Source organism: Monodelphis domestica, chromosome 7, assembly GCF_027887165.1.
Source record: "Monodelphis domestica isolate mMonDom1 chromosome 7, mMonDom1.pri, whole genome shotgun sequence".
Classification (NCBI taxonomy): domain Eukaryota; kingdom Metazoa; phylum Chordata; class Mammalia; order Didelphimorphia; family Didelphidae; genus Monodelphis; species Monodelphis domestica.
This window is the reverse complement of record NC_077233.1, coordinates 58,285,030-58,312,005: the sequence shown is the minus strand read 5'-3', so window position 1 is coordinate 58,312,005 and position 26,976 is coordinate 58,285,030. Positions and strand designations below refer to the sequence as shown.

The 26,976-nt window shown below is 40.9% G+C and overlaps 1 protein-coding gene across 1 annotated transcript in view; it reads right to left on the bottom strand.

Annotated features, from left to right (window-relative positions):
* Positions 1 to 26,976, bottom strand: part of GRIP2 (glutamate receptor interacting protein 2) — a gene marked incomplete at its 5' end in the record, with an annotated part of 140,320 nt that overhangs the window by 77,524 nt on the left and 35,820 nt on the right. Inside the window, 7 exon segments of the mRNA XM_056806266.1 lie at positions 3,631 to 3,711; positions 8,015 to 8,160; positions 14,533 to 14,719; positions 17,228 to 17,380; positions 19,486 to 19,611; positions 25,680 to 25,849; positions 26,529 to 26,676. Coding sequence (XP_056662244.1) covers positions 3,631 to 3,711; positions 8,015 to 8,160; positions 14,533 to 14,719; positions 17,228 to 17,380; positions 19,486 to 19,611; positions 25,680 to 25,849; positions 26,529 to 26,676 — 1,011 coding nt within the window.

Sequence of the window (26,976 nt, the reverse complement as noted above, 5' to 3'; positions counted from 1 at the left end):
TCCACCACTATCAAATGAGAAGTATGGTAGATAAAAGGATCTCTAAAATCCTTTCCCTGCTAGCCTCTGAGTTTATATTTTATTTTCTAGGCAATTCTATTGTCAATGGAGCCACTGAAGGTTTTTAAAGAGGGGATATCTTGCTTTGACCATTGCATTGGGAAGATGACCACAGCATCTGTGTGGAAGGTGGTCTGCAGAAGAAAGAGACTGGAGGCAGTTGTACTAATTAGCAGGTTTTCATGATGGTCTGGACAAGAGGTTATGAAAGCTTGAACTAGAACAGTGCCAGGGTAAATAGAGGAGAGGGGATGGCATGGAGAAATACCATGGAGGTAAAGTGAACAGGTCTTGGCAATTGATTAGATGTATAGGGTGAGCAGAATCTGGGGAAGTGAAGGAAAGAAACATTTATTAAGCATCCACTATGTTCCAGGTACTGTGCTAAGTGCTTTAGAATTATTATCTTATTTGATCCTCACAACAACCCTGGGAGGCAGGTATTGTCATGATGCCCACTTGGGGAAACTGAGGCAAACAGCAGTTAAGTGATTTGCCCAAGGTAACACACAATGTCTGAGGCCATATTAGACCATTAGGTCTTCTTGACTCCAGTCCTGGTACTCTGTGCACTATGGTGCCACCTAGCTGCCTCAAAGAGTCAAAGACACTACAAGAGGCTGTAAAACTGAGTGATGCTGTCCACAGAAAGATAGAAGTTAGGAGGAAGGTAGTTTTTGTTGGGACAATAAGCACAGACTCTGACATGTTGAAGTGAAAGAAGACTAATTCTAGAATCAGAAGATCTGAGTTTAAATCTCCCTTAGGTCTCAGTTTCTTCTTCTAGAAAACAAGGGTGTTGAGGTCTCTGCCTCTCTAACTCTAAAAAGAAGTCTTAGGAGATACCCATATTTAAATTTGGGACACTGCTCCTAACAGGGGAGAAGCAACCAATTTTAACAAGTGGTAGGAAAGAGACATTCATTCCTAGAAGCATACAAGCTTCATAAAAGAATCATACAAATGGCAGTCAGAACTTGATACTGGGGGGAGGAGACAAAAAAATTAAGAAAATTGGACACAATTTTTTTCAAACCCTTAATTTCTGCCTTAGTATCAGTTCTAGTATCAGGGCTAGGCAATCAGGGTTAAGTGACCTGCCCAGGGTCACACAGCCAGGAATGTCTGAGGACAGATTTGATCCCAGCACTTCTTGATTCCAAGTTTATTATTCCAATCACTGCATCACCTAGCTCCTCTACAGACAACTTAGGAAGTTTGTTGCAATTGTGTGGAATGAAGTGTCACTGTTCTCATGCATTAAGGTGAACTTTTCTGCAGACCTGATATTGAATCAGAGATAAAGTGGGATATCACTTGATGCTTTTAGAGTCCTGCTGCCTACACAGACCATCCTAGCCAGAAGAATGGAGAGGAGGAAGAGGGAAGCTCCACGGGAGACAGTCAAAGTTCAGGGGCACAACTATTTTAATGGGTTGTTTGAGTTTAATCTTGAAATAAGTCAGTGATTCTGAGGCAAGTCTGTGGAGGGAGAGCATTCCAGGCACTGGGATCTGTCAGGGGAAAGGCACACAGATGGGATAAGGAGAGTCTATACGGGGAACAAGTAGTCTAATACAATTAGACCAGAGTTAATTTGTTGTCATTCAGTTTTCAGTCATGTCTGACTCTTTGTGACCCTATTTGTGGTTTTCTCAGCAAAGACACTGAAGTGGCTTACATTTCCTTTTCTAGGTCATTTTATAGATGAGGAAAATGAGGCAAACAGGGTGAAATGACTTGCCCAGGGTCACACAGTAAGTATCTGAAGCCAAATTTAAACTCAGTTAAATGAGTCTTCCTGATTCCAAATCCATCATTCTATCCAATGCTCCACCTCACTGGCCATAGTTAACAATAATCAGTAAACATTTATTATATTAAGGACTGACTATGTGCCAGGCACTGGACTAAGTGCTAAGGATACAAGTAAGAAAAAAGAAAGAGGGTCCCTGCACTCAAGGAACTTATAATCCAATGGGATAAGGCAATACACAAAAGGATGCTCAAAAGATGGAGGGGGGATGCTGGATGAGGCGTTGAAACCAAGCAGAATGGCTGGTGAGAAATGAAGAGTTTACTGAAAGTTTCTGGGCCATTTTTTATTTGTTTACTTATTCATTCATTTATTTCATTATTTAAAACCCTTACCTTTCATCTTGGAATCAATATGTATATTGGTTCTAGGGCAGAAGAGTGGTAAGGGCTAGGCAATTGGGGTTAAGTGACTTGCCCAGGGTCACACAGCTGGGAAGTGTCTGAGACCAGATTGAACCTAGGAACTCCCATCTCTAGGCCTGGCTCTCAATCCACTGAGATACCCGGCTGCCCACTAAAGCACCAAAGGGGGCACCAAGATCCAAACCCTTTATAAAGACAAGCTATGAGAGGAAACTTTTGTTTTGCCTCCCACCCTCAAAATAATCAGAAGACAGGAAGAGGTCAGGCTGTGAAGTACTTTAAGTGCCAAAAAAGAGGATTTTATATGTCATCCTGTAGGTCACAGGAAGTCATTGGAGATTATGGAGCATGTGTGTGCACGCACATGGATGTGTATGTTGGAATATGAATTGAGAAATGAGGTTGCCTATCTCTTGCCTCTCAGGAGGAAACATTAAAGGACAGAATAAAATTTTAAAATGTCAGTTTGGGGACAGAATTGAAGGGATTCTCCCCTTTCCCCTTTCTACTACAAAAAATAAATGATAACTATTCAACTCTTTAACACATAAAGGACCAGAAATATAAACTGCTCCTCCATTCAGACAATACTTCTTTTTGTCATTATGACTGATCAAAATATAGGATAAATAAACAAGGGAAGGAAGAGAACAGAAAAAAGAAAGAAATGGAGAAAGAAAGAAGGAGGGTAAGAAAATCTTAGGGAGAGGAAGGAGGAGAGAGAGAAAGTAACAGAGAAAAGCAGACCCACAAGACATAAAAACAGAGGAAAGGCAAGGCAAGAGGAAGAGGCAGAGGAGGAAGCTAGGAGAGGTAGATGCAAAACCCTTGTTCAGATAGGACACATGGTCCATGTATCACATCGTACGGTGTCAATATACTGAGAACACCTGTGTAAGGGTATCCTCTAGGTACTGGCTGCAAAATGTTTGTATTTATTCTGTATAAAATGTTGAATAATAAAAAAAAGTGGAATTAAAAATGGGTGCGAAAGTAGATACAAAAGAAGGGAGAGGCAAAGAAAGAAAAAGATGCAGGGAGATGGAAGGAGGTGGAGATTCTGGGGAAAGTGTAAATTCAAGTAAACTCTTGTCACCCCCTGCTGGTTGTTACTCCTGTCTGATGAAATACTGATTTGCTGACTATTCACAGTTTTCCAGCTGCTCTTTATCCCTGGAGCTTTCAGAGGTTCTGAAGGAGATAAGTGCTGCATCCCTCTAAGAAGAAAGTATTCTCTGAACTTTAGTAGGAAAGACCATCAGAGTCTGAACCGCCCCCCCCCCCAATTCCATGTCAGATTTGGGGGCCAGATTTAGTCCTGGGAACAGAGGAGCGCATTCCAGTTTATGTCAAACTGGTTCCGTAAGAGGAAAAGAAAGTGATACTCACAACTGATGGTTATCCCCAGTTCCACTCCTCTCTTCTTGGGCAGCTTCACATGAAAAGTGCCACTGCTTGGGATTACTGACTCTGAAAAACAAAGACACAGATGTGTGTTGTTGTGTCTGAGCAAATCGACCACTTCTTAAAAATCATTCTGGGGCAGTTAGGTGACTCAGTGGTAGAGAGTCAGGCTTAGAGAAGAGAGCTCCTGGGTTCAAATCTAGCCTCAGATATTTCCTAGCTGTGTGACATTGGGTAAGGCACAACCCCAATGATTCAGCCCTTGGAACCGATTCTGAGTATCGATTCTAAGATGGAAGGTTAAGGCTTAAAAAAAGATATGATGTCCCCTAGTTAAGAAAATCAGACTGTTTTGACTTCTAGCCTCAAGATTTTCTTGTTTTGTTTGTTTTGTTTTTAAGAGCTGGGAAGAATTTGGGGGATAGTGAAACACAGTCTTTTTACAGAAGCAACTAATGCTCAGTCCAACAAACAGTAAATTCCTGTTGTGTACCAGGTGCTGTGCTATATGCTGGGATACAGAGAAAAAGTGCAAAATGACCCCTGCCCCTCAGCGTGCTTCCATTCTGCTGGGGGCGAACATGGAAACAGGAAACTATATCCATGATCATCTGAAGAGAAAGGAGAGAGATTAGTTAAGGAGACCCCATGAGGTTTCTTCTTTGAGGTGGCACCTTAAAGGAGGCTGGCCATCAAAGAGGTAGATGGAGATGATGAGTTACCACCTGTAATCCAAGCTGAAGTGTTACTGGCTGGTATATGTCAACCTTCCCAGATGAAGGTTGCCTGCAGAGTACCTACAGAGATTTATGCCAAATTGCTAAGTATTTGATAATGCTGAAAATTCAGGCATCCTAGCAGATCAGTGGGGGAAAGGACCTTTGAAACCCTATCAAATCACATCACGTAATCAACCCCCTACTTTGCTTACATATAATGCTAGCTCAAGGGCTCCTCCAAAAAAGGGCCCTCTTGTAATTTAGCTCCTTTTCACTTCCTCCTAGTCAGTATTCGAACTCTGAGTGTGAGGATTCTAGAAAACAGATTAGACTTGAATCTAATAGACCAGTTTCATCTCCTCCATTCAAACCCCACCCAGCACCCAATGAGTCTGGACAAGATGTTCTAGACCTTTCTCCTCCAGTTGCCTGACCTGAGTAGGATATTGACTTTGATAATGTTCTCCCTAAATTCATAGAATCACAGACTCCAAGAGCTGGAAGTCTAACCCACAGATGATTAAGAGTTTCCTCAACACCATCTCCAGCAAGTGGTCAACCAGCCTTTGCCTGTAGACTGCTCTAAGAGCCATCTGTTCTTTTGCTGGGCAACTCTGAATTTTAGGAAGTTTTGACATGTATTGAGCTGAAATCTGCCTCTCTTTTTCTACCTGCCTTCATCCTAGTTTTGTTTTCTGTAGCTTAGATTAGAATGCTCCCATTGCCACATTTTAAATCAGGGACTGGACTTATCCAATGAGTTTGATTTTATCTAGGCAAAATAATTCAGTTCCTTTACCTGTGTTTCATGTGGGTTCCAGACTCTTTCCCTCCTTGTTTATGTTCCTGTGGATTCATTTCACTTTGTCAATATCTCTCTCAGAGTGTAGTGCCCAGAGCTGACCTCACTAATCCGGACCAAGTGGGACAATATATGATGTTTCGCTTAAGATGAATTTAGCTTTAAAAAAATTAAACTTCTACCTCACACTATAGTCATACTGAGATTGTGGGCAACTAAAACCCTTAGGTTTATGAATTGTTATCAAACCAAATTACCCTCATCTTATATTTGAACAGTTGATTTCTTGAGGCTAAATAAAAGACTTTACATTTATTCCAGTTAAATTTCATTTTAGCTAGCTAGATGGTACAGTGGATAGAATCCTGGGCTTGGTGTCAGGGAGACCTTGGTTCAAATTCAGTTTCAGACACTTACTGGCTGTGTGACCTGGGGAAGTATCTTAAGCCTATTTGCCTCAGTTTCTTCTTCTGTAAAATGAGCTGTAGAAAGAAATGGCAACACATTCTAGTATATTTGCCAAGAAAATCCCAAATGGGATCATGAAGAATTGGATATGACTGAAATGACTGAATAAAAAATGGCCCATTTTTTCTTTCTCTTTCTGGAACTCTCAGAATCAAAAAATTTCAGAAGGGAGAAAGGATCTCAGTGGCCATTTAATTTAACCCATATCCTCATAAGAATCACCTTTTACATGCCTAAAAAGTGGCTACCCAATCTCTCATTGAAGATCTCCAGTGGAAGATAACCCACTATTGTGTGAGACTATCCATTTAGCTTTTTGATACTCTCATTGTTAGGAAGTTTTTCTTTAGAATACCCCCATAATTTCTCATCTCTTTTCACATATTTTCCCTAGTTGCTGTCATTCACAAATATGGACTATCCTTTGAGAGAGGAGAAGCTTTGAGTTCATGAAGAAAGTACCCACTCTTGATGGAGAAGGTTCATGCTGTCAACGTAATTAGCCAAACTGTCCCCAGATATGACATTCTATCTCCCATCTTCATATCCTTGCAAAGATCATCCCCTCTGCCCTGAATGTACCCCTCTTTACCTCCATCTCTTAGAATCCCTAGCTTTCTTCAAGTCTCACCTCAAATTTCTCCTCCTACAGACTTAACCTGAGAGCCCCCCTAATTGGGGTTGTCCTCCTTGTACTAGAAGAAATGACTTTGTATTAATTTTGCACATATTTTGTATTTGTTTGTACACACATTGTTTCCCTCTCCAGTAGAATATAAGCTTCTTGATGGAAAGGACGGCTTCATTGTTGCCTTTGTCTCTACAGTGCCTGGAACAACAATAGCTGGCATGTGGTAGATGCATATAAATATTTGCTGAATGAACAAATGGATGGATGAATGAAGGTTAGGGCATTCCTATGGTCCTTCATGGCTAGAAGACTCATCTTTGGATGAAGCCCTCAAGCTGGCCCAACACCTGCAGGACACTTACACAGGCTAGTGACATCATGAGGTCCCTCTGTGGCCATGGGGTGGCCCACCAACTCCTAGCTCTCCAAAGGTCCCAAGGGCACCGAGCTGACATGGAATATCCATCCAGCCTAATAATAACCACTCAGCTGCCTCACCACCTGCTAGGTCAAAAAGCTATTTTAAGCCCTGGAAAGCTGGGCCTTAGAATTCTATGTAGCAGAAAGAATGTGCACTCAGTTCAGGGAAGAGCACCACTCCAGCAGGATTACAGTATGATTTGGTATGACTGTTCAGTCAACAGCTAGGAAACTCAACACTTCTTTTTTGTACCACTCCTTACTTGTCCTGTTTTGTACAAAGATGACGATCATTTTTTTAACTCTCATCTTTTGTCTTAGGATCAATTCTAAAACAGAAGAATGGCAAGGGCTAACAATTAGTGTGAAGTGACTTGTCCAGGCTCACATAGCTGGGAAGTATCTAAGGTCAAATTTGAACCCAAGACGTCCTGACTCCAGATGGCCTTACTTCATATAACAGAATAAAACTATCAATAGACTCTTGGACTAGGCAGCTAGTTGGTCAGTGGCTAGAGAACTAGACCCAGAGTCAGGAAGAACCGAGTTCACATCTGACCTCAGACATTTACTAGCTGTGCAACCCCAGACAAGTTGCTTTATCTCTCCCTGCCTTAGTTTCCATATTTGTCAAGTTGGGAAAGAAATAGAAACAACTTATGGTTGTTATGAGAATATATGTGAAGCACTTTATCCATTTCCTGGCACATAGTAGGGACTTAATAAATGCTTATTCTCCCCATCCCCACCCCTTTCTTAGATGTGTTCACATGTATCTGTTCCTGATGTACTTTTTTTTTTTTTGGTGTCCAATGTACTTTCACATTTAATATTTCCTGGGATATTAGTGAGGTAGACAGAACAAAATTTGCTTATTGCTCTTTTACAGCTGAAGAAACTGAGGCTCAAAGACGTTTGATGATTTGTCCAAAACCACTGACATAGTAAGTATCAGAGCTGGAAACTAGAAATCAGCTGTCTTAGCTACTCTCCCAACTCTCTTTTTATTGTTGAGTCTCCCATTTGGGATGATTTGGAGAAACAAAGCTTCACTCCACAAGTAAATACAAGGCTTTTAATGCCAATATCTTTGGGAAAAGAATTATTGAACTCATATTCATATTGTGTTCAATGAATGAAAATAGACCCTTTCCTGGAAGCACTTTTGGAGAGAGCAAAGAATATAAGGACATTGGTTGTGGGATGGAGATGACAAGCACCATGGAATCAGAGGAAAGTTCTGATAGAAAATCTGATTCTCCTTCTGAATTCCAACACATAATGGGCCCATTGCTGGAGGAGTGCTTAAAGCAAAAGGGGTCTGGTTACCTGCTACATCAAACTCAATCTCGAGGGAGACTTTGTTTGAGAGTGCTGCATCCCGCAGGAGCTGGTTGGCTTCCTCCATGGTCCCGTCTTCCGTGGCAATGCTGTTGATGGACAGTACTCTGTCTCCAACCTGCAGCAGGCCACATCTGGGGTCCCCGAAGAGAAAGATGGTGGGCAGTAAGGGTTGGGTGAGAGTGGGGAAGGTGAGAGACAAAGAACATGGGACAGGATCAGAGCATCACAGTTGGAAAGGACTTTGGGGGACCTTTCATTCCATTTCCCTTGTTTGACTAGGATAACACTGAGACCTAGAAAGGGGCCTTTATAGGGACAGAACATATACCCACAGTTACACAGCAAATTAGAGTCAGCATTGGGTCTCTTCACAATACTATGCCACCTCTCCTCAGGCAACATAATCAGCCAGCATGGGGTCATTGAGAAAGTGAGTGCAATGAGGATATAAGGGTATTTAGCAATGAATCAGATTTGGGTCTGACCTTCACAAGGCTCCCAGCCATGGTGGAAATGAGACTCAGACACAAATACAAGTCAGAATTCAACAAGTGCCCTAGAGACATTCAGACATATGGCCTGAGGTGAGCTGGGCCTTATGGTAATTGTGATAGCTAGTATTTAGGGTTATCATTGGAGGCAGAATTAGTAAGAGGGTTAGGTTTGCAAAATGATCTCATTTGATTCTTACAGTAGCCTTGTGAGGTCAGTACTATAATTTTCTACATTTTTCAGATGAGAAAATTGAAGTTGAGACAGGTTAAGTGACTTGTTCAGGGCCACACAGCTAAGTAAGTATATAAGGTGGGATTTGAGTTCAGATTTTCCTGACTTCAAGGTAAACATTCTAGATATCACCACATATAATGGCCTCTAGACCTTGAAGGATGAGTAGGAATTAAATTAGGGGAGAGAGAGAAGAGAGAATTTGAGGAAGGTCAATTCTGTGGGCAAAGACACAGAGGTAAGGAAAGATAGGATGATAGATTTAGAATGAAAGGGAAACTCAGAAGTCATTAAGATTGTCCTGTTTATTTTCTATGAAAGATGTGCAGAGAGTCTAAGGAGCTCACCTGGTCACCCAGGTAGTGACAGAGTTAGACTTGAATCCAAGGTCCTCTGATTACAAATTAATTTCTCTTTCCATTGTATCATGCTACCTTTCAGAAAAATGTTAGGAAGATGTTGAATAGAGATTTTGGAGAAAACTCTTATTCACATTTGGATAACTTTCATTGTTAGTATGTTTTATATCTTTCTATCTATCTATCTATCTATCTATCTATCTATCTATCTATCTATCTATCTATCTATCTATCTTTATCTGTTTCTCCTTTCTTTCTTTCTTTCTTTCTTTCTTTCTTTCTTTCTTTCTTTCTTTCTTTCTTTCTTTCTTTCTTTCTTTCTTTCTTTCTTTCTTTCTTTCTTTCTTTCTTTCTTTCTTTCTTTCTTTCTTTCTTTCTTTCTTTCTTTCTTTCTTTCTTTCTTCCTCTCTCTTATTTTATCATCTCTCTTTAGATCAGTTGCCTCTGTTGATTTGAGAAACTCTGTCCCTAGCCCCTGAGTTCAAATTTAGTTTTAGACACTTACTATGTGACCCTGTACAAGTCACTTAACCCTGTTTCCTTCGGTTTCCTCATCTGTAAAATGAACTAGGGAAAGAAATGTCAAATCATGCCAGTATCTTTACCAAGTAAATGTCAAATGAAGCTATGAAGAGTTAGACACAACTGAAATGACTGAATAACAACAACAGATCTTAAAATGCTATATAAATATCAGCTAATAATCCATTTTTTTCACTTTTACTTTTCTATTTTAGGGCTGAAAGGGATATTGGAGACCATTGAGTCCCAACTCTCCATTTTCCACAGAAGAAAATTGAGGTCCAGAGAGAGGAAACCTAACTGTGTTAAAAGTATCCAATCCCGTAGGCCTCCTTGACTGCTGCTTTACTGCCCTTTTCATTACTCTAATTTTGACAAAAGCTGCCCTACTGCTTTTTAATGTTGTCTGCCCAGAGGCCTAGACTCTTCTACCCATAGTCAGTAACTTACTGGGTCCTTTTTGAATGATATCCATGGGTCAGAGTAAAAGGTCTGCTTCTAAGTAGCCCCTTTTCTTCCCCCACACCCTATCTTGCACACATGCATATGCATACACACACACACACACACACACACACACACACACACACACACACACACTGACTTAGATTCCCTGAAGGTACAAGGGCTCCAGAAATATAGGCTACTTAGATCAATAGGTTCTGCCTTCAATCTTGGAAGTGAAAGGCTTACATTAGAGAATCTCCAAGGATTATCTGAAAGGTCAAACTATTTCAGGTTTAAATCCATGATCTTATGACCCCAGAGTATTGAAAAAGCATAGCTGAAGTGAAGTGTGATAGCACTATTATAATCACCTCTGCATTTGTAAAAATGTAATGGATGAGACATATAGTAGTCTCATACCAGAAGAGCTGGGAAGTCATTCCTAGTGCATGGTACCACTGGATGGCTCCCAAGAGGGAGCATCTCTAATTTGTAACTCTTCAGCTTACTCTACCCTTCTACCAGAAAAATCTAGATTTCTTGGTGATGTTCTAGACCCAAATAGGTTTTCCTAATGGCAGTAAAAATATTCTTTCCGAGGTTGAAAGATTTGCTACAACCATAAAAATTGTGACAAGTATCTATTAGTTTCTAAGCTTTTTTTTAATGTCATAAAGCAGACTCATGTGAATCCTAATGATAGTGGGTTTATTTGCTATTGTCATTAAATGAGCTATTATAACTTTGGGGATTTTGATACTTCTTGAATGTGCATTTTTGTTCTTTATAAAAAACTATTACTTTGTGAAAATCATTTGCACCCACACAGTGATTCATGGCCAAGTCTGAAAAGGAAATGGATCTCATTTTGAGGTGAGAAAGCTTTGTATTCTACATCTCCTTGGCTGATACAGTGTGTCATTGATTGTAATCTATATATTTATGATTTTTAAAAAATATTTTATTATTATTGTTTTTCCTTGCACATGCAATATAGTATTTGAGTTTTATTTTTTCTCTCCTTTTTCTAGTTGAAGCACATGTCACCAGTATTGAGAAGATTTTCTTTAATTTTTTTGATTTTGCAGTAATACAAGTTTAAAATACATTTTCCCTAATGTCAATGCATACCCAAAAAGCTTTAGACTATAAAAACAATACAATTGATTGTTTTTTTTTAAATTATGGGACTTTGTTTAATGACTCTGTCTAATTCCAAAAGAAGGGAATACAAAAAGAGCCATTATACAGTGCCAAGGAGCACGAGATAAAAAAAGGACCAAACCAATACAGATAGGATTGATGAAATTCTACACCAAGACAAGAGGACTTAAATTTGTTTGGGGTTCAAGGTTGCAGCTGTTTTACATATGTCAGAGGCAGGTCTTCCTTTTCCTACATTATAACAAGTGCCTCACTTTGGCTGCCCTTCTGGATCCCATAGTCTAATCCCTCTTCTGTCTTTCATAGTGTGGCAAACTTTCTCTAGTCCTGGCTATTGATTGTAGTGCATAATGACGTAAATAACTTTAACTGGGCCCTAATTCAAGGACATGTTATAGGTTTACTTCCCTTTACTTAGAATTTTTACACATAAAACTTTGATATTCTATATTTCATCCAGAAGTTATTTTTTCTCTTTTATTTGGATTTGTTAATGTTTTTGATTTCTCTTGCTAAATGATTCATATACCCCATAACTCAGCCATGCATCCCTAATTGATCCCTGTGTTTTTCAACATCTTCCACCGGGGGGAGGGGGTGATGTATTATTATTATAAAATGCAAAGTTTAAATTCTTTTGAGAGTAATTTCAGGATAAGAAACATGCTACCTCTCCAAATCTAGAAAGTGAACTGTTTGGAGAAGGCACCATGAAGATGCCTATACAAACCAAAACCTGTACCAGAAGATCCAGAATGAACTTTGGGATGTGGTGATTTGAATTATGGGGGGTTGAATGCATTTGTTTTGTATGTATACTCTTATGCTGAAGGACTCATAATTGGCTTTTTGTTATTGTGCCTAACAATCATTGGTTTTGTTCTCTTTCCCTTTTATCCCCAAATTATTGTAATTTAAAAGTTAGTTATATTTACAAGATCCATTGGAGAGACCCGTCTTCTAAAAGATCTCAGAGGAAATCTTGTGCCTTTGAACTACATTTCCCAGAAGCCCACTGACTTCCTGTCATTACATGCTGATGTAGATGGGGTGGGGGGGGGTAATATATTGGATAGGGTTCCTGGTCCTGGTCTCTTTGCTTTCTGTTATGACTGTGATGGAGTGGGGTTTTTAAACAGGTAGACTAGCCATGGGCACATGGTTTTATTTTGTTACCTTTTTATTCCTTTTCTTTCTTTAAAAATATTTTTTAAATTATTGAATATTAATTTTAATTTTTACAATCCAGAGCAAGGGGAAGTCTTAGAGATCATTTCATCCAAGACTCATGCTTTGTGGATGAGGAAACAGGTCTAGAAAAGAAAATGACTTGCCCAAGAGTCACACAGAGGGATCTGGGATTTGAAATCAAGTTCTTTGACCCACATGTCAAACAGAGACCAAATAGAATCAAGTGCCAAATTCAGTATAAAAAGTTAAGCACTTTTGACAACTCTGGTGTCTCAGAAGCCCTAAGTGAGTTACCATAGTAGGTCACTTGGCCTGATTTCCTTCACTGCCTGGAGAATTTGATATGTAATATGTCTAGCCTGTCTAAAGTGACATTTTGGTAACGGTTCATGTCCTTTAGGTGAAATGACCTATGAGTCTGCAGAGATGAAATAAAGCCAAAGCAACCCAGGATAATTACAGTCCCAGATTTCACCAGTCTGGCCTTGGACTTTGCATAGGATGATTTTGATCTCATTTTTCAGAATTTTTAGTTCCTTTGGGCACCAGCTTAGAGTAGAGATTGGCTTCTTTCCAGAGTTCCTCACTGCTGTAATGACTTCACAGCAAGTGAATGACTGGCCAGCTACTGTATGAGATAAGGGCCATGAGGAAGAAAGGCTTTAGAAGTCCCTTAGTAACTGAGCTATCCTCTCTTAGGCAAGTGATTGTGGGAAAAGGGAGATTTAAATCCCCAAGGTTCTGTTCTCTGGCATGGTTCATTAAGCTTCTTCAAGGCAAAAGACAACAAAATGGCTAAGACTTAAGAGCTAAGTCCTGACCTGGGATTCAAATCTTTCCACAATCTGCCTGGTCAATCTTAGTTTTTGTAGTACACACAGGCACTTAGATCACCTGACACCGGACACACCTGACACCTGACAGACATAGAGAAGCAAGCATACTTACCAACAGATAAACCCAGAAGCAAATATTTCCTTAACATCACACAGAGATAAGTTTACAATACAAACTCAAACACACTTTTGCAGACACATACACACGCATGTACACACATGCACACACACACACACAGAGTCCTTTCTCTCTTCTGGCAAGTTGACTTAATTCTTTCAGCTAGACTTGGCCAAGAAATTTGGAGAGTAGAACTGGTTTCCCCAATGGAAACTGTGTTATAGCATCTCTGAAAGTAGACTTTGGGACATCTCCCATGTTGTGTAAGCCTCTTCTACTTAATTGTAGGAGAAAAGGCCTGTTAAAATTGCAAATTGGATTTTAAATCAAACCAAGGACTTCCAAAATCTTAAATTTCTATCTCAGTGAGTCCTGTTGGCAGGGGTGTGGTGGGCAGAGAGACCTGGCTCCTCAGTTCCTACTGGATCAAGTCTAAAATCTTCTTAGCCTTGCACTCAAAGTTTTGAACCCAAGAATCATTTAATTTAATTCTCTCTCAGTTTCCCTATCCCCATTCTCTGCTCCAGTCAGGATGGTTTCCCCACAAACTTATAGCTATTTCTCACTTCCACACCTTTACTGAGGCCATTCCTCTTCTCCTCCTCCTCCTAAGGAAACCCTAGCCAATATTAAAGACCTAGATCATGATATCCCTCCTCTAGAAAGCCTTTCATGAGTACTCCACTCTAATCTAATTTCTGCACTCTGATTCCCCATAGCATGAATCATACATATATGGATGTAGTGAACAGAACATATCCTGAAATTGGGAAGACCTGTCCCTGACACATCCTGGAAGCATGACCCTGGGCACTCTAAATGTTCCAGGTAACTTTCTAAAACTCTTAAATTATAGAGAAGGTGCCAGTCGACTTTTTGTGAGAGAGAATTTCTTAAATCACTAAGATTGTGGGTCCTCTCCCAAGTTCTTATCCTATGCCTCGAGTTGGCATCTAATTATATTTTATCTCTGTTTGATGTGTGACTAGCTAGATCCTTAGCCATGTGAGACCAGGGCAGAATAGCAGTGCTTTCTTTTTCTTCTCTTTCCCTTAGGCTCCAGGTGCTGAGTGGGATCTGGAGAAATCCTTGCCAGTTTGAAAGCTAGATTGATTCTGACTCCTGAGGGATGGGTCTAACCTCTCAGCAGGGCTGTCAGGCTCGATGAAGCGGATGAGAGGTGGGGAGGACAAGGTTTCTGTGGCAAAGATCCCACCCTGGAGTTGGAGTCCAAAGCCATTGAGGGGGTCTCCTCTAAGGATCACTTCTGTTGTTTCTGTGTGCACGATCTGACCGCCAGGTCCCACAGTGCTGGAGGCAAGGGACACTGAAAGAATAGAATGATGTATTAGGTTGGATTAGGAAGCCAGGGGACAGATGGGGGCTTTTCTTTCACTGTTAAGAGTCTACTCCTCTCCAAGAATTTCTAAAGCATCTACACACTGGGCATGACTTTTCCTTTGAACATTAATAATTTCTGCTACAACCTTTTAATCCTATCCAGAATGAAAGATCCTTAGAGGATTTTTCTGCCTTTTATAAGGCAGCTAGATAGAGTAGAGGGTATAATGCTGGGCCTAGAAATGGAAAGATCTGGTTTTAAATCTGGACTCAGAAATTTACTAGCTATATGACCTTGGGCAAGTCATTTAACCTCAATTTGCCTCAGTTTCTTCAACTCTAAAATGAAGATAATAATAGCACCTACCTGATAGTGTTGCAATGAGAATAAAGTGAGAGAATTTTTTAGAAGTATTTAGCACATAGGAGGTACTTAATAAATGTTTATTTTCTTTCTCTTCCCTTTTTCCTTTGTCTCTCAGAAGGATAATTATGGATAGAGTAGGTAAAGAGAGAGGAAGGGGATAAAAAGAAAGGAGCCTTATAGTCAGGAGATTTCAGAATCTCAAAATTGGAAGGCCCTTCGGAGTCATCTATTTCAATCCCCAGCTAAAGCACGAATCCCTTCTCTGTGTCTGGCTTCTAATATGAGCAGTATATGGTTGGTGAGTATCATAGATCTCAAGATGGAAAAGACCTTGGAGACCATAGCATCCAACCTTTTCATTTTATAGATGAAGAAACTGAGGCTCAACAAGGTTAAGTGACTTACCTGAGGTCACAACAGTAGTAAATGCCAGAAGTCAGAGTCAAACACAGGTACTCTGATTCCAGAGCCAATATTCTTTCCCCTGTATCCTGCTGCCTGAAATTTGGATCTATCTACATTATCCTATAGGGACAAAAGATATGAAGTCATATTGGAAAAGCGGTGACTCTAAGCAAGGTCCAATTCTCAAAAGAGAGAGATGCTTATCTTCAAGTATACCTTGTATAGAAAGGACAGCAGCCACTGTTCAAATGCTAGGATCCCCCTGACTTCACTTTGAGTTAATTATAATCACATGCTTTGAAGGCTTACAAAGCACAGTGCTTACAACTCCAAGGTAGTTAGGAGAGAGGAAGTTGAAGCTCAGAGAGATTCAATAATTTACCAAAAGTCATACAGCTAGTAAATGTCAAGGCCAAGATTGGAAGCCAGATCTCCTGGCTCCAAGATCAGCACTCTTTGCACTATCTCACAATACATTGATTTCTCAGCTACATAATTACAATCTTTGGGTTATAAGCAGGTGTGTGATGGAGCCAGCTTGCACCAGCTCAGGAGAGTCAACTATTAAATTTTTAGCAGGAACTTTACACCTCATAAATTGGTGAATGTCACAAACCAGAATTTGATTTATTGTTTTGTTGATTGCTTAGACTTTAGAAAGATTTGGAGAAATTATTAATATAAACTTAAACTGTATCATGCATGTTTTAAAAAAAATTACTAGCACACTGCTGGTTGTAAGATATCTTAGGGGTTGTCTAGTCCAATCTCCTATTCATGCAGTCTTCCAGCCTCTGCTCAGATGCTTTTGGGAATAGGGGTCTTATTATTTTCCCAGGTATCTGTATTCTGTGATTAGACATATCTCATTGTGAGACAGTTCTTCCTCATGATGAAGCAAAATATTTGCCTTCTCTATAAATGTGCACACCTCTCATTGGTCCCATTTTTGTCCTCTGTAGTATCAACCCTAGACCTTATAGTAGAGTGCTATCTTCAGAATCTATTTTAGGGCAAGTAAATGTCTTAGGCAGGCAGGGATGAGAAAGCTACATGTTCCTGGTGTCCCTCTTTGAACCGCAGAATGTCTTTGCTTGATGACGTTGTTATAAATGGAACCAGGATACTCTGAGCCAAATTCAGTGCCCAACTGTCATAATCAGTTCCTCTCAGGTGCCTCATTTTCCTGTTCCCTGAAGATAACTTTTAGTTGGCTGGACTTCAAATTGTCCTAGTTTGGATAATGTTTAAACCTGCAAATTTCTAAAAATCTTTTTAGCAGCAGTGGGGAACTAATCCTAAAAAGTAATAATAACAATAAATAATCTAAAAGAGCAGACCCAGATTCTTCTCCTGGGATGACAGCTAAGGAAGACAGAAAAAAATCTAGGGAGCTAGTCCAATTAGTGGAGAAAAGTGGGAAGGGGACTAGGTTCATAGCATAATAGAACTGGAAGAGAAATCTTAGAATTTTGAGAGAGAAGGGTCCACAGAATACAAAATACTAGGACTGGGAGAGGATTTAAAACAAAATGCTCAAGAGCTGGAAAGGACCTTTTAATGCAAAATGCAGAAGATAAAAGAGAGTTTTTAACATAATTCATTAGAACTAGAAGAAAGAAATCTTAGACCTAGTCTAGGCCAATCCTCTTGTTTTAGAGAACCGAGGACCAGAGAAAAAATATCTAAAGACATACGTTTATTTGGAGTCAGTTTCCTTACATGAACTTTTGTACTCCTTTTTTCTTTGTCTTCTCCTCATCATGGTTGCCCGGGGGCTCATGGGTTGGGTGCTCCGAGGTAGTGTGCTCGAGTTTGGGCATGAGAAGCCATGAGCGTTCATCATTGGTGAGGAGAAAGGGGCGGCAGACAGGGCTGGGGAGAAAATTAACCATAGTTCAAAGATGTGGCAGAGCCTGCCCCCAACTCTGTAACACACCTGTCAACACCCTGCAGAACTCCACATTTCAAAGGGCTTAACAGGAGCCCATTCATTTAAAAGAAGATCTGGAGCTTTAGAATGTCCACAATTTGTTAAAAGTTTTCCCCCCTTTTGGACCTTAAATCAATTTGGGCTTAATAGTACAACATCAAAGCCCAAGAGTGTCCATGTTCTTTATTCCTAACATAACCAGAAGAAAGGGATCTTTAAGGTTTTTTATTGCTTGTCTGACATGGTGTGCACCATGTTTTGCCATTTTACCATGAGGTGCCATAAAAGCTGAGCTGATGTCAAAACTCTTTCTCCCTCTTCTTCCTAAGCCAGTGATTTCATTTCCTGAAAATAAGATTAGCTATTTGCCATTGCCCAGATGTGCCATTTCTTACTCCTCTGCCTTTCTTTATATTGTCCTCAAATTTCTAGCCAGCTTCAAACCGTAGCCATTTCCCGCGTGAAGCCTTTTCTAGGCATATTAATCACGAATGGCCCTTCCTTCCTGAAGCTTTGCACTCTGTTTGGTTTACGTTTTCTCTACACATACCATGACTAGACTGTAAGTACTATAATGGCAAGGCCTTAAATAATAATAGCATAGTGGTTAGTACTCATTAGACCAGGGCTCTTAATCTGGGGTCTGTGAGTCTGGTATCTTTAATAATCTGATAACTGTATTTCAATTCAATTTTTTGTCATCATTGTCAATTCAATTTCCATTTCAATTCAATAATTGTCTTCCTTTGTAATCCAGTATATTTTATTTATGTTAAAGCATTATTCTGAGGACTCCGAAGGTTTCAATAGATTGCCAAAGCAGTGAATGATCCAAAAAAAAAAATCAGGAGCCCTTGCAATTGGAGAGAGTTCTAGAACTATAGTCAAGAAGACCTGGGTTCTAGACCTGCCTCAGACACCTGCAGCCCTGGGCAAGTCACTTAATCTCTATTTGCCTTAGTTTCCTGATCTATTAAATGGGGATAATAGCAGGATTGTCATGAAGATAACATGAGATAATATATGTAAACCTTAAAGTGCTATGTAATATTAGTTATCACATTGTTGTTCTTTTAATTATTATTATTATGAATGGAGTGAATTGAATTACAATGTTCCACTCCAATTCCTGCTATTGGCAGGAAGGCCATGCCCTTCTACAAGACTGTACGTTTCACAAGGACAGGAATTGTGTTGTGTAGCTAGGTAGAATGATGGATAGAGCACCAGGCCACCAATCGAGAGGACCTGCATTCAAATCTGACTTCAGACGCTTCCTAGTTGGGAGACCCTGGGGAAGCTACAATCACCTAGCTCTTGTCCTTTTGTCTTAGAGTTGTTACTAAAATAGAAAGAGTTAGAAAAATCTGTATAATCTGAGCTCCTACCATATTTCCTATATGTAGGATGTATGTATGTATGTATGTGTGTATATAGAGTATGTAGTATGTATGTAGAGGATATGTAGAGTAAAGGGTCTGATGATGACTAAAATTGCCAAAGGCACACTGAATTATGAGAGTCTTGTGGTAAAGGGGAAATAAAACTAGTTCTAGAGTTAGAAGACTTGGTTTCAAATCAAGGCTGCTCCTGTGTGATGAGCTATGATCCTATGCTCTACCATGTATTATACTCATCTGTACATGTGCTACTGCCCTCACTAGGATAATCAATCCATCGGCAAGCATCGATTAAGGCCAGAATCTGTGCCGAGTATTGGGAAAACGAAGACAAAAGTGGAACAGTCCCGGCCCTCAAGGAGCCTTTGTGCTAACAGGGAAGAAAGGATGGCTATCTCTGTATCCCTGGTTATCTAGTATCTTGCACATAAACACACACACACACACACATACACACACAGTTAAGTACGCAATCAATGATAGTTGAATTTATTTAAATCTCGACTCTTTCCAGATGGATAATTATTCCATTTTTAATCCAGACTCACTGCCTGAAGATGAGAGAAAAATAAATGAGGTTGCTATTGGCCCTGGTTCTCATAGAAGCCTTTAGCCATCTAGATCCGAGGGCTGGGCCAAATTCTTACGTTTGCAGTAATCCTGGCTAGAGGGCTGATTCCAAGTTGGTGTCTTGCAATGGCTGGGATGGTGGCTGGGGCAGTAGTTGACACAGGGGTCCCAACAGTGGTGATGGTCACTCTTCTGCACCTTCACTGTGTCCAGACCACAAGCGACCCAAAATAGGTAAAAGAGGCAGGGAAGGAAGAGGGGAGAAAGAAGAAAAAGAGATGGCATGGGCATTAGGGGCTGTACAATCTAATGGGAAGCCAGTCAGAAAGAGGAGAAGTGACTATTCCAATTGACAATCCACCCTGTAGACACTGCTTTGGATCTCTGAAGAAATACGGGCAAAAGGTTGGTTCAGAGAGGGCTTGTCTCCTCAGAGACAGGCTTACCTTCATTTGTCCCTATGCCATTCGACCCTTTTACAGATAAGTACTTGGGATAGTGTGGGCAGCCTTAAGTGCTCTTTCTAGCTCCTGAGTGTCAAAATTCTCTCAGTGATCCAACCTCTTCCATGATGTAGTGGTAAGGACCCCAGATTTGGAGTCTGAGGATCTGGGTTTGAATCTCAGTTCCTATAGCCTACATTACCTTGAGTAAGTTAATTCTGCTTGATAGTCCTCAGTTTCCTCATCTGTAAAATGAGGGAATTGGACATAGGGATCTCTAATGCTGCTTCCAGCTCTAATATCCTAAGATTCCATAGTCTGGTGTCTTTTATCCCCTCAGAGCTTTGGTGAGACATTTGTGAAACCTAGGTGAGGTTTGACAATTTTGTGACCCTCCTCCCCCAAATCTGCTCTTATGATCATGTTATATAAAGCTGAAAAAGGTCATTGCAGTAGTCTGATCCCCTCATTCTGAAGATGAATTTATTCTCAGAAATTGTGACTTGTAGCATAGGTAATGAATGTCAAAGGTGATAGAATCCTGGTCCCTCCAGAATCCCAGGGTAGTTCACTCATGCCATCAATGTCTCAAAATGTCTTACAGGATCACAGAATCAATTCAGAGCTGGGAGAAAACAGAGAGATAGCCTAGTCCAATTCAGTCATTTCTCAAGTGATGAAATCAAGACTCAGAAAGCTTGAGTGACTTGCTGATGTGACTGTTTCATACTGAGCTATGGTCAAGAAAGTTGTTGTCCTTTGTATATGAAGATCAAAATGATACCACTGGTCCTGTCTTCCAAATCTTGAATAAATTGGATTTAAGTGAGGCAGAGGTGCACAAAGTCATCACTCACTCTCTCTTTCAGAGTCATCAAAGTCCAGTGGGAAGACAAAAGTCAAGACAACTGACTCCAGAAATAGACTTCTGGATAAAGTCAATTTTCTTACATTGTTATGCTTTCTGGAAAGGGTGTTCTGTTCCCTAGCATGGGTTTATCATCATACAAATAAAATATCAGGGTTCTTCGGAGAAGAGAGTTTTTGAAATAAAAAAAATGATCACATATGGATCATGGACAATGGAAAGGTTTGGCTATGGAACTCTAGATAAGGAGACAGTTGACCTGGGTTCAAGTCTCTGCTTTGATATTTACTAACTATGTCATCTTAAGCAAGTCACCAAACCTCACTTTCCTCACCTGAAAAATGGGAATAAATATTTGCACTACCTACCTCACAGGACTGTGGTGAGCAAAGTGTTTAATAGGACTTAAAAACCCAGAGAGATGAGAGTTGCCATTTCCTTTGCTCCTTTTTCTCTCTAGGTAATTCTCATTCCAACTCAACCACATCGAAGAGAAGATGGTTAGAGATCTTGGACAATATAACTACTATACAATGGAAATGTTGACTCTTGAGTTCTTGAGATCTCTGAGGGCAAGGGCTATCTTTTGCCTCTTTTTGTACCTCCAGCACTCAGTACAGTGCCTGGCATATAATAGGCATTTAATACATTTTTTTTTGACTGAGTCACAGAACTAGGGGTCAAATTCTGCCTCTGAGATCTATGACATATATGACCTTGGACAAGTTATGTCACTTCTGTGGAGCTCAGTTTCCTCATCTGTAAAAAGGTTGAATTAGAGGGCTTCTGAAATGTTCTCTGGCTCCAGATATATGATCCTATGAATAGTAGAGCTGGTGAGGGGCTTGAAATCCATCCAAAAGGCAAAGCATCTCTCATGTACACCTGCAATTTCTCTTACACATGAAACTCCCATGTTTTTTCCAACATGTGCTCATGATTTCATCTGTGCATGGAACTCACAGTGAGGAAGGAAATTCCCTCTGCCAAGATAGATCAACAGCTCTTCTGCAACTTATAGTCTCAGAAGGCTGCCTGGGACATTTGTTGAGAAATTAAGTGATTTATCAAGAGTCACCCTGCCAGTGTGCGGGAAGATGGCCTGAAATTCAGGCTTTCCTGACTATAAAATGAGCTCTCTTGTCACCCTGCCTCCTGTTGTACATTTATGAAAGCCCCATTTTACAGACAGGGAAGCTAAGGCATGGGGAAGTATCTTTGTCAAAATTACACTATGAACTGGGGCAAAACCAAAACTGGATCCAAACTCCATCTCCTAATACTTCCCACTGATGCAGAAAGAGAATTGCAAAACTAAGCTCTGGTTAGTAGCAAATGATCTGTGAACCGGAATTTTTTTGGGAAAGATAATACCCTTTTTCCCTGCATCTCTGGGATTAATAGTTAATATTTTTGTTGTTGTTCAGCTGTTTCAGTTGTGTCCAATTCTTTGTAACCCTATTTGGGGTTTTCTTGGCAAAGACATTGGAAAGGTTTGCCATTTCCTTCTCCAGCTCATTTTACAGCTGAGGAAACTGAGGCAAACAGGGGTAAGTGTTATGCCCAAGGTCATACAGCTGCTAAGTATCTGAGGGTAAATTTGAATTTGGGACTGCCTGACTAGAGTCTGGTGCTCTATCCATTGAACCACTTAACTAATATTACCTAGCACTCTAAGGTTTACAAAGCATGTGACATTTTGCACACACATATGTATCTATACATATATGTATGTACATATAGTATCCCCAAAGTCTTAATGCAAGTTTAAGTTCTATTAGCTTAAACCTGAACTAAGATGTTGGGATGCCTTATAATTGTGTGTGTGTGCATGTGTTTTATATATCTATCCATATATCATACCTATACATATATATACATACACACAACTATTTTTGCATATATAATTTCATCAGATGGTCTCAACCAACCCTATGATTTGGTGCTATTATTCTCATTTTACCAATAAGGCAATTGAGTTACAAAGAGGTTAATTGACTTGCCTAGGATCACACAGCTTATAAAAATTTATGTAGGGACTTGAACTCAAGTCTTCTGGATACTTGATCCACTGTCCTATGTACTACTATGTACCACAATGCCTCCCAAATGCAATATGCCCAAAGATCCCATAACCATAATCAGGCTTCACTTAACCTTTTGCCATGATCAAGATCTAGTTTTCACAATGGGCTCATTTCAAGATTTCTTGGTGAACATCTAGAACTGTTAGAATTGAAAGAGATTTGATGACGGCCTAGTTCAATTCCTTCATTTTAAAGATAGGGAAATTGAGTCACAGAAAGGTAAAATTATATCCCTAAATTTACAGAGTTAATAAGTGATGCAGACAAGATTCCAAGGCAGATTTCTACCTCCAAATCTATAGTTCTTTCCTCTAATCTCTTTCTTCCTTCCTCTTCTTTCTTTGTTTCTTTCTTCCTTCTTTCCTTCCTTCCTTCCTTTGTTTCATTGTTTCTTTCTTCCTTCTTTCCTTCCTCTCTCCCTCCCTCTCTCCCTCCCTCCCTCTCTACCTCCCTCTCTCCCTCCCTCCCTCCCTCCCTCCCTCCCTCCCTTCCTTCCTTCCTTCCTTCCTTCCTTCCTTCCTTCCTTCCTTCCTTCCTTCCTACCTTCCTTCCTTCCTTCCTTCCTTCCTTCCTTCCTTCCTCACCTGTCTTAGAATCAATATTATATATTGGTTCCAAGGCAGAAGTGCTAGACATTTAGGTATTGGGGATTAATTCAGGTAGGAAGTGTCTGAGTTCAAATTTGAACCCAGGACCTTTTTGTTTCCAGGTCTGGCACTCTCCCACTGAGCCACCTAGCTGCCTTCTCCATTGATCTTTCTATATCTTACCCATCTTCTGAACTGTAAACTCCATGGAGACAGAGATGGATTTACATTCCTCCCTGTATTGGCCTCAGTCCCGAACGTAAACATTTTAGCATTCTAAGTTCTAAGTCAGAAAGATCAAGCGCACATTTCCAAGTGTTGCCTGAACCAGATTAAAATGTAATTGGGAAATATTTAACAAAATAAATAAAAATACAACCGAGCATAGGTAAAATATTACATTTTTAAAACTAAGTCAATATGCAGCAAGCAGGAATTCTTACCTATGATTTAGTGGCTTCTGCTTCTATTTGTGCTAGACTCCACTGCTTTAAAGCACTCAAATATTTGCGAAAGGTAGGGATAGTGGGGCGAGGAGTAAGAGAGGAATAAAGGCTAAGGTAAATGGCATTTTTGTAGGTTTAAGAGAGATTTTAGCTAGTTTTTCGTTGGCTCTGATGAAGTGGAACATTACTAAGGTTTCTGACCAAGACCAGGAAGAGACTTGACTTTGGTCATTCCCCCAACAAATCCTCTTTCTGCTCCTTTTTTTTTTTTGACTATGGAATCTAAAACAGTGTGCTGAAATCCCCAGAAGAAATCCAATACCAAGTCAGGACAGGCCCAGGTTTCTTTTGCTTTCTACCATTTCTATATGTCCATTAGCCCTGTATCAGTCTCTAGCCCAGATGTGTTCAAGCAGCTGGTAGGGTTGTAAGATCAATATATTTATTATTAGTGCATCATTTGAAGATAGATTCCAGATAGTACCAGATTCCTCTCTGCCTTGCTCAGCTGCCCCTGCAAATTCCTTTCTCCCTTTGTAGAGACCGATGATACTATTTACATCTCACCGAGGAATGGCATGAGGATTTGCTTCCAGTACATGGAGTACATGCATTTGAATTTTTGTTATTTCCCCAAATCTAGCTTGGAACTTTCAGGCTTTATTTAGCCTGGGACTTTCTCCTTTCTTGTCTCTAATTACATGAGCTAGGAGGGAGTTTAGAAAACATCTACTGGAGTGGGGAGTTGGGGGCTACTTGAACTCCTCCTGTCCCTCTCCAACCTCCTAGGGCTTCAGGTCTCTTCCTGGTCTTTAACTGTACTTCCTGACCCTTCCTGGCTTTCTCCACCTCCTTGTCTTCTTTCCCCTGCTCCTTGTTTTTCCTCCCACCTTGTGTAGCAGATGGAGGTTGGGATCCAGGAGACCAAGAAACTTGGTTCAAGTCATAACTCTGCTATCAAAATTCATCTGTGAATTTAGATGATTTGTTTTCTTTCTGGACCTTGGGCCCTTTCTTCTACAAAATGAGGTGACCTAGATTGTAGGGAAAATGGAAACCTGCCTTGGGTAGAGAGTTTCCTTATCTAGAATTCCCTATGTCAATAAAAACATAGAACTAGACCAAGAAAAGATTATGATTATGACGAATGATAGACATAGGACATGGTAACCACCCTCATGGATCTTACAGACTAAAATAAGGGAAGTTAGTCAGGCAATAAACATTTATTAAACCCCTACTATGTGCCAGCACTGTGCTAGGCTCTAGGGGAACAAAGATGGGCAATAGAAAGAATCAATGGTTCTGGAGTAGGAGGACCTGAGTTTGAATCCTGATTCTGGTGCTTACTTATGGGTCTCAATTTCCTCATCTGTCAATGAAGGGATTGGACTAAAAGGGTCACAGAGGCCTCTTCCGGTTCTAAATCTGTGACCCTCTATTCCAAGAGGCCCTTCTATTTCCCAGGGAGTGTAGTAGAAAGAATACTGAATTAGAGTTCACAGAGATATAGTCGGTTCCACTTACTGGGTGTGTGACTTTAAGCAAATTAATTCTCCTCCCTGGGTTGCACTTTCCAAACTTGTCCAAACTGAAGGCACTCTAAGGCCCTTTTGAGATCCCAACGGGTACCATGTTTTCAACCATGTTTTGCCATCTTTTCCTCCTTGTTTTTCCTACCCTGGGCCAGATATGGAGGCTTGCCCTGCAGGGCCCCTCAGCTGCTATTTAAGTCCAGTGAGATAAGTCCTGGCATCTTGAGGAAGCACCAGGGCCAGCTTCCTGCATGCTGCTGGATGGCTGCCCCATCTGCCGCACCATTGGGCTTGGCCCAACCCACCTGCATCAGGAGGCTTCAGGGGGAGCCTGCTCTGGTGAGCCGGCAGGATCTCCAACTTGACATTCTCTGTGGTGCTGGCTAACAGCTGCATTGCCTCTAGCACAGAGCAGTGCTCCGTGCTGGTGCCATCGATGGACAGGATGTGGTCGCCAATGTGCAGGGCCCCGCACCTGCAGAGAGGAGCAGAGACAGGCTCGTGCCAACCCAAGGGCTGCAGGATGGATGAGGGAAATGGGTTGGGGCTGGCAGGGAGGCAAGTGGCAGCTGCGAGGCTCAGATGAAGCTTGGGGGAAAGAAAGAGCTGTTGAGTTTGGGGGTGGAGGAGAGTTCATTGCTGACTTCTGACCTGGGGAGGATGGGATCAGGGCCTCGTACACATGGGAGACCTGCAGTGCTGGAATCATAGGATCATTGATTTAGAGCTGGAGGAAGGGACCTCCAAAGTCAACTGGCCCAAACCTATCATTTCACAGATGAAGAAACTGAGGTCTAAAGAGAGAAGGTAACTAGCCCAAGGTCACGCAAGTAGGTAGTAAGGGGCAGAACTGGGATTTGAACCCATATTTTCTGACTCCAAATCCAGTGCTCTTTCCACTTTCCCCTCCCTCATTTCTGGAGAGATCACTCCCTTATTCCCAGCTTGGGGAAGGTGGCAGGGGTCAGGGAAAGGGGGAGGATGGGGTCTGTCCCTTCTCTCAACAGCATCAATTCTGGGGACAGGAATTTGGGATGGAGCCAAGGATGGCATGAAAGGATATATTGGAAACCTTCCTTGAGGCTCTGGTCAGGGGGCCCAGTGGCAATGAGCAGTGCCTCACACTAAGCGCATCTGTGGGACACCTGCCATACCTGTCTACAACGCTGGCCGGCTTGATCTTGTCAATCACAATGACCTGTTTGTTCCTGTGGGTGCCAGAGGTGATCGAGATTCCCAGAGTAGAGCCCGGCGTCTTGGCTATTTCCACTAATAAAGGACCTGAGGCGTTGGCTACTGTATCTGGGAAGGGGAACAGGGTGCGTTTGAGAGAACAAAAGAGAGAGGAAGGGAACACCAGTCAGTGTGAACTTTGGGGGCTGCAGGGCTAGGCAGGAAGGAGTCTTGATGGCTGCTTTATTTTACTTCAAGAAGAGGAGAAAGAATAAAGGAGGAGGCCCTGACGGATAGGCCTACTGTAGACTCAAGACCGATTGCTTTTCATTGTTCTCTGCATGTCCTTGGGCCCCTCTAAAGTTAGACTAATCTGGCTACAGCTTCCAGTAGAATGGACAGAATCATAAAAGTATAAAGTATTAGTCT